Source organism: Pelobates fuscus, chromosome 5, assembly GCF_036172605.1.
Source record: "Pelobates fuscus isolate aPelFus1 chromosome 5, aPelFus1.pri, whole genome shotgun sequence".
NCBI lineage: Eukaryota > Metazoa > Chordata > Amphibia > Anura > Pelobatidae > Pelobates > Pelobates fuscus.
The window spans coordinates 362,242,941-362,254,960 of NC_086321.1; the positions used below are offsets into that span (position 1 = coordinate 362,242,941).

At 41.0% G+C, this 12,020-nt stretch overlaps 1 protein-coding gene across 1 annotated transcript in view; it reads right to left on the bottom strand.

Moving 5' to 3' along the window:
- The window catches only part of LOC134611804 (protoheme IX farnesyltransferase, mitochondrial), a 133,316-nt gene that overhangs the window by 92,787 nt on the left and 28,509 nt on the right, over positions 1 to 12,020 (bottom strand). The window contains exons 3-4 of the mRNA XM_063456044.1: positions 10,162 to 10,453; positions 8,133 to 8,257 (exon numbers count right to left, since the gene is read on the bottom strand). Of these exons, the coding sequence (XP_063312114.1) occupies positions 8,133 to 8,257; positions 10,162 to 10,453 (417 nt within the window). The remainder of the gene's footprint in view (positions 1 to 8,132; positions 8,258 to 10,161; positions 10,454 to 12,020) is intronic.

Consider the following 12,020-nt stretch of genomic DNA (forward strand, 5'->3'; position numbering starts at 1 on the left):
TTTTCACTACCAAAGAGTTAGTCAATAAAAGATAACTAGGGGTGCTGTGATCAGGCCCACTCAACAGGGGTATCTAACCATGCTCTTACAACTGTGAATAGACTACAAATCACAGAATTCCCTGACAGTTCAACGGCAGGAGTCACATGCCTGAAACTGAACGTCTCAGAGTGGGAAAGTCTCTGTTACTATAAAATTAAGCAACATCGATAAAGTGAGAGATACCTAATTTACACGTCAATAAGGACAGTTGTAAAAACATTTTAAAGAAAAGAAATTTCATTTCATTTAAGAGGTTATATGTATAATTCCCTTTGGTTCCCAAATCCTGTGAAAGTGCAATAAAAGCCTTGCAAGCACAGACAGTGAAGTCCAAGTACCCTGTCCATTCAAGATGCATGTGCACACCACAAGGATAAGGAGGCTGGAGGGAAGCAATTTGATGAAACAAAGACGAAATTAGAAGCTGACAACAGATTCTACCCTATCCAGAAGCATGAGAGGTGGACAGGAATGGGGATAGAATGATAAAGCAGATCTGTAACTTTGCAGTATTTTATAAAGGTATATGCTTTTACATAAAATACTGATCAAGCATGCAATGGAATTTCACTGGAATTCTAACGCAATCCAAACGATACCATAAGATAAAGTATGGAATACTGTTAAGCAGAAAAACCCTGAACGAAGGGAGCTTAAAATGGAGTAGATGGCAACGATATCGCAAACAGCTCAACACCACAGGCATTTGAACGGAGACAGGGTTTTGCGGTTAACCTGTGTTTTGGGCAAAAGAGTACTTCGTAAACACTCCAGATTACAGGGAGATGAAAGTGTTCAGTCTACAGACTGTAGATTTAGTCATAATAAGTCAAACTTCAGAGAGATGGAGATATGGCTACACAGAGAGACACAGTAACAAATTCCCTTTAATGCAGACACTACTAACCAATAGAAATATGCAATACCATTCCTGAAGATTTTTTTTTATAATAAATATGTATGAAGTACTCTCCCATTCATTCAACTTTTAGAATGATACACTCGGCCCACATAAGCTGCATTCCAATACATCAATAGTCGAATATACAGACAGACAGAGGTAGACAGACAGCTCATGAATTTCTACAATGCCAAGACCAAAGATAACACCCGGAGTTCCATACAAAATGACTCTTTACTGCATGGCACAAGTTCTATTTCAATTTCCAATACCGGTTGTCTATGCATTGGACTAGCATAAAAGCTAAATATTTAACATTTTAACGCCTTAAGTGATTCCTCTCCAGAAACGGTCATCAAAACAAAACACTAAGCCCTCAATGAACACTATGTCTAGCAACCTTCTTATCTACCCTGCCCTTACCTTTTGTGTCACATTAACTCACTCTCTCTAGCATGTAAACTCATTGAGCAGGGCCCTCAATCTCTCTTTTCCTGTGTGTCCAACTCATCTGGTTACAAATACTTGTCTGTTAGTCCACCCATTGTACAGCGCTACTGAACTTGTTGGCGCTTTATAGATAATAATAATAATAATAATTAGGTCCTCCTATTTGCTGAGATGGAGCAAAACCCAGTGCCGGGGGCTACGAGCCTGGAATCAGGTAAGTGAATGAAAAGGTTTTTTTTTAACCCTTTCATGGATGTGTGTGGGGGGGGGGGGGTGGGTTGCAAAGGGACACTACAGAGTTAGGAACACAATTTACTATATGCTGAAAAAATAGACTAAACCATAATCCGTACCATACTGAAGAGACCTAAAAGGTTGAAACTGCACAGTCCATGGATTTCACAGGATCCCAACCCATGATTTACCCTATAACGCTGTCCTCACAAAAGTGCTCCATTTCTAAGGAAACCTGCAGAAAGGAGTCTAAAACAAGATACCCATCGGTGCTCTTTTGCACACGGAGTAAGGAATTCTGGGAGAATTGAGATTATCGGAATTACTCTGCCCAAGTCAGACTAGTCCAACGTTGTGTTTCTCTGCATGGTTTATCATTAAAACCGGGAAGGAAATTTTAAATGATCGTGTCCAGACTGATATGTAAAAATATTTGTTTTGACACAACCACATTTGTATCTGCTGCAAGTTATTATTTACACAAGGTTTTTAAATATAAACACCGGAAGGTTATGCAGGGAACAAAGGGTAAAGACTCTGTAAATCTATATATATTGCTTCTGTTTAGTCATCACAATGTAAAGGTGATATTATTAGCAGATACACTGTCATGTTCCGGACACTCACGGCGTGGGTTTCCGCACCCACCCCCAACACTGCCACACCATTCCCCCCACAATGAGAGTCATATCACGGATTTTACAAAGGAGCAGGTGGGTCTCTCTCTATCCATGTAATGTAATCAGAATAGCTTATTATGCATGAAAAAAAATCTGCAAGGGCAGGGAAATCCATTGATATATTGTAGGGCACCAGGAAAAAAGTAATTAAATGACAAAAAGGAGTGCTCCTGCTTAAGATGTGACCTATAACCCTATATGGAATCCTTGTCTCTCTCAGGATTGTTATCTGGTATTATAATACATAGGGCTGATTGATAAATGCACCTATTGCTTGTCCTATACAAGACAGCTTAGAAGCACAGGATGAGCCCAGTACATTAGAATGTTCAAACAATGCAGAAATCCTATCAGAAAGTGCCTTCATACCAGCGCAGTAAATAGCACAAGCTATTTCAAGTAATACATCGTTTTAGCAAGTAAAATAATATGACAAATACATTGCAGACATGGTTTCGTATCAGAGACAAAGGCTAACAGGCAATGATTAACCCCATGGGTCCCATGTTATCTTAAGACTTTAGAGCAGGCATAGGCAGCCTTCGGCATTGCAGATGTTTTGGACTACACCTCCCATGATGCTTTGCCAGCATTATGAGTTTAAGAGCATTATGGGGGATGTAGTCCACAAAGTCTGGAGTGCCGAAGGTTGTCTACCCCTGCTTTAGAGCAAGACAAAAGTAGGATTTTCAGTATGCATTAGATGTATGGTTTCCGTGACCGTAAGCCGGACTTACTATGAATCGCGGGGTTACATTTTGACCGTGCCCACATCAGTGATCGAACGAGGCACAGCAGGAACTATAACTACCAAGCCTCCCAACAAAAAGCTCCACTATCCAGTTTTTATTGTTGTCTTTGGCTCCCTTGTGGACATCATGATAAGTTAAAAAGTGAGAGATAAAGGGTCAATATGTCAATATGTGACATTACAGAAGAGGTAGTGAAACAGCCTTTTCTAGTTGAAGCAAAGCGTATTGGTTACTGTGAGATGTAAGTTGTGAAACTTAAATGTTCACCCTGTAATTGAATTATGCACATGATGTGCATGAGGGTATTCTAAAGAGCAAGCAGAGATCACAATTTCCAGTTACCACTAACCATTGGCAAGTAGAAATTCACCCCTGGTAAGAGTGTTATGGCATACAGTAAACTTTTAGGGCCTTGCTAGTAGTACCGTACTTAAAGCGGCACAGTCATGACGAACGTACCTTTCCCCAATCGCTTCCTCTTCTCTCCCTCTGTCAGGATCAGTTCTTAATTTTTTCCTGTCTGCTCTAGTTTTATTTAAAACATAAGACAAAGTAAAACTGACGAATTTCGTCCTAACAGAATGAGAACAGTTTCTCCATTCGTGTAAGGACGCAATTTGGGATATTCGTATCGGAATTTCATTTGAATTAATCAAATTTCGATCTGATTCGTGCCGCGGCTGCATCTTGTCCCATGGTATCAGGGAGCTATCTACCAAAAGGCTGAAATACCTAAACTGGTCTTTCAGCCAAATTTACTAATACGAAGTAAAGATCATTTAGTATTGGTAAATTCAGCCCCTACTCGCTATATCACGAGTAGGGGCATGTCTACTAAACAGTTAAAAAAAAGCCCCCTAGTGTCCCCCCTCCCGAACCCCCACCCGTGCCGAGCGAGTTGGGGCTATTTAACTGAAAGCGGCGGGTGGGGGCCCTAAATGAAGTGGGATGGAGTGGCCTATTGTCCTCCCCCGGAACTATGGTCTTTCCCCCTGGCCCCCACCCATGAGCGGTAGGACCTACTGTCGTCGTCCCCAGCCCCCACCCATGAGCGGCGGGTAGGGGCCTAAATAAAAATGGGGGGGGGGCTATTGTCGTCCCTCTGGCCCCCACCCACAAGCGGTGGGTGGAGGCCCTAAATGACTATGGTAAGTCTGACAGGCAAGTCTCTACATTTACCTGTCACAGCACTTTACATAGAAAGATAGAATGTGACGGCAGATAAGAACCATTCGGCCCATCTAGTCTGCCCAATTTTCTAAATACTCTCATTAGTCCCTGGCCTTATCTTATAGTTAGGATAGCCTTATGCCTATCCCACGCATGCTTAAACTCCTTTACTGTGTTAACCTCTACCACTACCACTTCAGCCAATCAGAGTGCTCTGTGTCATTTTACACAGCGTGGGAAAGTTCTTTGGAATTTTCCCATGCTGTGTAATTTGACTCATAACATTGTGAATGGTTGTTCACTGTTTAGTAGACATTACCCTACTTGCGGCATAGCGAGTAAGGGCATTCAGGAGATTTTAATTTCCCTTATGATATTATGGGGGTCATATTGACCCCCATAGTGAGAGAGGACATGGTGGGCCTAGGAAGTGGCGGGGAGCAGTGCTCCCTGCCGCTTCTATTTTTACATTCTACAAGGAGGGAGCTGCGCACCGATAGCTCCCTCCTTGTAATAAACCAAACGAACAAACAAAGAGGTCTTTGTTCATTCGTTTGAAATTTCTATTCATTTATTTGTCTTTCTGACGAATAAATAGATGGAATTCCCGTTTGCATGCCCAGGTGTTTAACTGGGCATGCGTGGTAATTTCACAGCGCTATCTAGTGTGGGCAGAGGACGTGTCCCACAGGGACTTCCTCTACCCACACAAGATGGCGGCGCCCAGGTCCTAGGTCCGGGAAAATAAAGATTGAAAAATAGTATGAGGGGCTTAGTGGCATTTGGGGGTGACAAGGGGGACAATTAGATGTAGTGCAGTCAGGAGGGGGTTAAAAAGAAACATGATTTGGCCATGACAGTGCCACTTTAATGCCCTGGGAACAAATACACTAACTCAGTCTGAGATTTGAAAATGAGTGACTAGATGGACTAACTGGTCCTATGTTTTGACCAGTAACATAGAGATCACTATGCTTTTTGATTGAATGAGATTCACAAGAAAGAATGGAAGACACAGACAGACTGAAACATAAAATCATGTAAGACCTTTCACAAACACGAGGAATGCGCAATCCTTCAGACACACCAATAGTCCATGAAAAGCCGAGGAGGACAGGCAAGGAGATCATAGAGGAGCAAATCAAGGCTGTGTCTGGTGGCGAGCCCATTAATAGAATACGTTTACCAAAACACTGAAAGGTGTGCTTTAAAAAGATAATAGGATATTGGTCGCCTACTCCTGTTATGTATATGATCTGTCTACTGGCTTATCTGCTGATCTTACAGGCAGATAACAAATCTCCTTCAGTCAGCTGCTCTTCAAAAGGCCTTTCCACTCTCAACTTCGCCTCAAAGGCTTTGAATTTGGTAATCAAAAGAATACAATTACTAGCATATTTTAACACCGAGTGCTAGTTAAGCTTGCATTCATACACAGAATCAAACAAAGATGACATTCCCCAGACAATAACTATGGAGTTCGGGTCAGAATTTAGATAAAAGCAAATGATTCCAGGGAATTCCAAATGTCTTATAGCATGTAAAAAAAAAAACAACCTAACAAGCAAGGAAAAAAAACAACAAAAAACACTGTAAGCTCAGAACGAATCTGTCAATCGTATCAAAAAATTTACAGCAGGACTATTGTAAACTTTTCACTTTAGATATGTTAAAGACTGTAGTGACATATGCTAGCAAGTTGTAATTGTCTCAAACCTTGATTTTATTATCAAATCCATGTTAAAGAAAACACATCCTAAAATTGACAAATACATACTATATGTTATTTTTAAGAAGTGAATAATGATATAGAAGGGGTAGTTGATACCTAGATGAGACATCCAGTGGAATAGTAAAAGCGAACAACAAAAATCTTGACAACAAAAGCACATTCAGTTCTCCCCGAGCAAACAATTTGAACTTACCATCTTAAGCACATATTGAAAAAAGTATAAAATAAAAATTATCTTACTGGCCTTGTTGTCTTCCTGTAAAGTCCTATTTTCACTAGATGAGGTTTTTTTTTGTTACCCAAACTAGGCTCTATCTAATTTGTGGCAGCTCATTAAAATGCCTTCCCATTCAGATATCTAACAGCAAATAGTTTCACCTGCATAGCTCTACTGCTTCTGCACAGAGAGAAAACCCATGGAAAAAGAGTGTGAGACATGGGCATGATGTCATCAGCTGAACTGTGAATAGACATGCATGTTTATCTAATTAATCGCTACAAACAAATCATCCTGGAAGAGGAGATCCCCTGTTACCTTTACACTTGAACCATTGCACATTCTTCCGGTTTTCCACTAGCAAGACTTACATCAAGGCAAATGATACACATCACTACCTTGAGATTTCAGTCGGATCTGTTAGAGACGTCAGTATTCTGGATTATTCCATTATCACGTTCTCATACTCCATTTACTCCCAAGCAGTCTCTCATGCCTCATACAAATTTTAGCTCACCTACGACAGAGAGATTCTCCGCCAGTCATGTACCAGACTGATACCACCATGAGTGGTCAGTCCAGATACTGGCAAATCCCCCTCTACAAGGGAGATACCATAAACCCTGACTATTCCTTTGGCCTTCTTAGTTAGGTCCTGCTGACACCCCTTGTTCACTGATCCATGTCAACTCTGTTTTTGGCTTCATATCCATCCGACATATGGACTGGGTATTAGTGCATCTAATACCAGGGCTACACACAACAGTAGGTCCTAGATCTTTTAATGGTTTCTCGACTGGCTACATACGCGGACTGATTGAATCCATCAGTCTTCCAGAATGTTTCTATAGGTCACGTAATCAATATTTTCCCAAACATAGACCCAACTTTTACAACAATTCTGGATGCTTACACACGGTTTAGGGCTTTCCTTTTGCATTTATATGGTTAATAATTTTTATTGCAGGGTCCCCTACTCTATGTTCTATTCCATGAAATATACTTTCCTATGGTCCCATCAGGTATTACGCTGACTTTTTCCCGCTTCCTCGTGAGGTGAACATGGACTCCATCCTCCCCACACACACGTTTTCTCTCCCTCTATCCTTCCCTGCACACTCTCAGCTCTAGATTACTGACACTCTATAGATGGAACAAGGTGTCTACTACCACTATAGGACTACTCTTTGCAACGCCACCCTGGCGGTCCCCAATACTACAGCTTGCACCAATCTCTAGCATTAAAATGAACTATTTATATGCTTTGATGTGACTCACAGATAATTATGTCATTTTCATATGTGAAACTGTTTAAATTTATGTATACGGTAATATTATGCGAAAACAGTTAGTTATTTATCTGCACTAGTATCATGCATTTCTGCTTTACTTTTTCATGTATAAACTTTAATAAATATTGAAAAAAAAAAAAATCCGAAATTAATCTACTGACCGTTCAGGACCAATAAGATTGAAGGGTATTGTCACTATCTGGCCCTTGCAGCTCTGTACAGCCACCACAGAGAACATCCTGTACATTCCATTAAAGAATCTTTAAAGGCTGGTTTATTAAGATGGAATTTTCCATCATTGGGCCTTAAGGGGTCAACTGGCACTCTAAGCACCAAAACAGCAGATCTTTGTAGTAGTTATGGTGCAAAAAGTATTTAGGTCCCAAAACAAAACTTTTTTCCTTTCATATACATTTCATTCATATTTCTTTTTGCGTTATGTACACATATACCGTAACAAAGCTCTATCTGACCTTTATGGAGGCAAAAAAACAAAACAAAAAAACACAACATTCGCTTACAGAAAAAGTGTGATATCACAGTGGTACAAATGCAAAGCAAAATCGCCTCAATCTGTAACAAACAGGAACTTGAAAAATTATAACTCAGGAGTCACAACATTGCTTGACAGAACAGGTGAAAAAACAAGACATGAGCTTTACCTGGTTGATGGAATTGGCAGCACAGGAAGCCAGTCCGGTACCAACAGACGCCAATACGAAGCATGTGGGGTCAAAGGGCACTGGAGCCATGGCATAACCAGCAGACGCGGTGATCACCACCAAGGCTGCAACCAAAAAGTGCAACATTTGGTCCCTTGGCTAACACAGATGTGTATTTTAATTAATTAGCAGTAGATTAATTATATCATTACTATGCATAGTTTTTTTTTATCTTGTTATTGGCATATTCCACAGCTCTGTACAATTGGTAAAAAGACAGTACAATATAAACAGACCAATAGATAAGGTAGAGAACGCTGTCCAGGTGCAGAGATCTAGCCAATGAAGATACCTTATACAAAGTATTTAGCCGTACCTGCCGTGAGCACTGGCCAGACCAGATGATTAGCCAATCTGGGTGCTCTAGTAGTTTTTATTTGGTGCTAGTAGTTGTTGTTTAGTGCCTCAAGTGTGTTAGTGCCCACAGAATAGAAAAAGACAGAATAGCTCTTCGGGGGCATTGAAAGGACAACTATAGTGCCAGGAAAACAATCTCATTTTCCTGGCACTATAGTGCCCTGAGGGTGCCCCCACTCTCATGGCCCCCCTCCCGCCGGGCTGAAACACTTACCCTTCTCCAGCACTGGGCTCCCTCGGCGCTGGGGACTCTCCTCCTCCTTTGGACGTCATCGGCTAAATGCGCATGCGCGGCAAGAGCAGAGTGCGCATTCAGTCAGTACATAGGAAAGCATTCTCAATGCTTTCCTATGGACGCTGGCGTCTTCTCACTGTGAAAATCACAGTGAGAAGCGCGGAAGCACCTCTAGCGGCTGTCAATGAGACAGCCACTAGAGGCTGGATTAACCCTAATGTAAACATAGCAGTTTCTCTAAAACTGCTATGTTTACAGCAGGCAGGGTTAACCCTAGAGGGACCTGGCACCCGGGTGCCTATAGTGGTCCTTTAATCCCTTTTTGTTTCAGGAACGAGTAAATGTAATCACAATACATTACACGGTTTAAAGGAGCAATACAAACACGTATTTCTAACGTTGGAGTTTCTCCTGTTTGACTAGATCTATGGGCCCCATGTAAATGTGAAATAATTAAGTTTTATTTACTTTTCATCCTTTACTGGTCTCTTCTCGGCTGCTGCTCTGAGTGAGATCAGCAATTAGCATCTCCTCATAGAGAAGCATTATTCAAACGCATGTCTATGGGGAGAAATCAGTCTCTTCATGCAGAGTGCGAGGACGCCAAACATCAGTCCTGCAAAGACTGTAGGACCGTAATAGGAAGCAGCTGTAGTAGCAGGGGCCCTTTTCATAGAAAATGCTGTGTTTACTAATAGGAGTTAACAGGGACAATCTCTTTGCACCAAACACACTATATTAGGCTGCTGTGGTTCTGGAGCTTATGGTGTGTCCCTTAGCAGGTCTTCCTGTCAAGCACTAACACCCCTGCATGTTGATGTCATCGGTTGCAATCCCTATATTGCCCCTCACTGTTTTTTGAGCGCAGCAGTAGATATCAGGTAGTTATACTTCGTACTGCAAAAGCCAATGTTTGGCATCACAGGCGTTACTGGAGAAAAAAAAAAGAGAAAAATGGCATGCGGGAGGGAGAAGGGGACAGAGAAATGCTATGCTATGGAGCAAACGTTTTTTTTTTGTTTTTTTTTTTTTAAAGGAATACTAATAAAAAAAATTATCCAACCTAACATGTGCCCGATGTACTGCATTAAAGTAAATAAGCATGGAAAAAAAAAAAAAAAAAAAGACTTCCGGTCTAAGATAAACATACTCTTATGTTCTTCTCGATGTGAATTTCTCAGATATAATTGAGGCAAGTTTATATATATATATATATATATATAGATATATATATATATATATATATTTTTTTTTACATCACATCACAAAAAATTAAAATAAATAAAATTAGATTTACCCTGACAAATCTTTGTGGTTTTCAATCTTAGTACTATTTTCTTTGCTAAGAAAGACCCAAGCTACATATCTTGTACCCACCAGACAGTCTGATTTTGGAGAGTCGAGACAGAATTCCAGGGAGTGTGGAAACTTGCAGCTTCATCTCCTTCCATCCCCGTTCTTCTTGGCCTGCTGGGGGCTGGGCACTACTTGCAGCGTTGTCCGACGGACCCGGAGTGCCATCATGTTCGGACAAATCAGGGGGAGGCACGGTGTGTACAGGAGTTATTGATTTCACCTCCTGTGATATAAACTCTTCCTGCACTGCAGGCTCCAGGAACTCCTGCTTTGGTTTTGCTTTTTGGCATAGGTGATGGCATTGCGTAACATACTAAAATACAAAGAGGAAAGCCATGTTATTAAACACTGCAACAGGCTACACACACTACCACAAGGGGTGCTAAAAGTCTAGATTCCCTGCAGTTGCAATCTACAACATATCATGACGAACAGACAGCCTTAACACACCCACTGCATCATTGGACTTGAAGTACTGCAACAGCTAAAAAAAAAAAAATATATATATATCTTTTGGGTGGCCAAGGACTAAACTATATAATATTTTTTTTTGCTAGACTTTGTTGCCATCACTTTCAGAATGAAGGATAAAAATATTGGAGGTACACTGAGAATGTGCATTCATGTAAATACCTACATTTATTTAAAAATAGACAAAAAAACATTGCATGCAGAATAAAAGCAATGTGCAATTTCAAATCCTAAAACTCCGGTAGGAGCCACAAACATCAGAGTACTTGCAAAAAGCAGTGGGCTGAACATTACATGCCTATACGGTGTAACTAAATCCCCATATCTTTACTTGAAACGGGGAATAGTAAGTAGTTTTGTTAGATCTGCAATTGTACCTTGTTAAGATGAACCTATGCTGGTTAATTTGTTTTTGAAAAGTATGTAAGTATATGTGTGGGTGTATATAAACACACATACACACACACACACACACTTCAGTCCGCTTGCGGGACTTTCATCAGGATCCAGATGTATGTCCCGCAAGCGGTCTGAAATGTTGATCAAGTTTTAATGGTTCATTAATAAAGTACTAAGTTTTAACTCTGCATTTTGTTTTATCTGTATCTATTGACCCTGACTTCTAGCACCCGGCAATTAATATATTTTTTGTGTAGTCTGAGTGCAAGGATCTTTGGATATATATATATATATATTTTTTTTTTGGTTTGTTTGTTTTTTTATTATAAAAGTTTTAATACAAAAAAAAGCGCGTACAATTCCATTTATAACATGACGTAAAACAGGAGGCCCCTTGAGAAAAGATGTACCGTATATACTCGAGTATAAGCCGACCCAAATATAAGCCGAGGCCCCTAATTTTATCCCAAAAAACTGGGAAAACTTATTGACTCGAGTATAAGACTAGGGTGGGAAATGCAGCAGCTACTGGTAAATTTCTAAATAAAATTAGATCCTAAAAAAAATATATTAATTGAATATTTATTTACAGTGTGTGTATAATGAATGCAGTGTGTGCGTATGTGTGTGTGTATGAGTGCAGCGTGTGTATGAGTGCAGTGTGTGTATGAGTGCAGTGTGTGTGTGCATGAATGCAGTGTGTGAATGCAGTGTGTGCAGGGCCGGTGCAAGGATATTTGCCGCCGTAGGCAAAAAACATTTTGCCGCCCCCCCCATATGTCCTGACTTCCCCTCCTCCTCCCTCAGTGGTCCTTACCTCCCCACCCCCGTGTTCCTTCACCCTCCCCCCCCCCCCGTGGTCCTGACTCACCCCTCCCCTAGTGGTCCTTACCCTCCCCTCCCCTAGTGGTCCTTATTCCACCCCCTCCCTCCCATAGTGGTCCTTATCCCCCTTCTCCCTCCCATAGTGTTCCTTATCCCCCCCCATCCCTCCCATAGTGGTCCATATA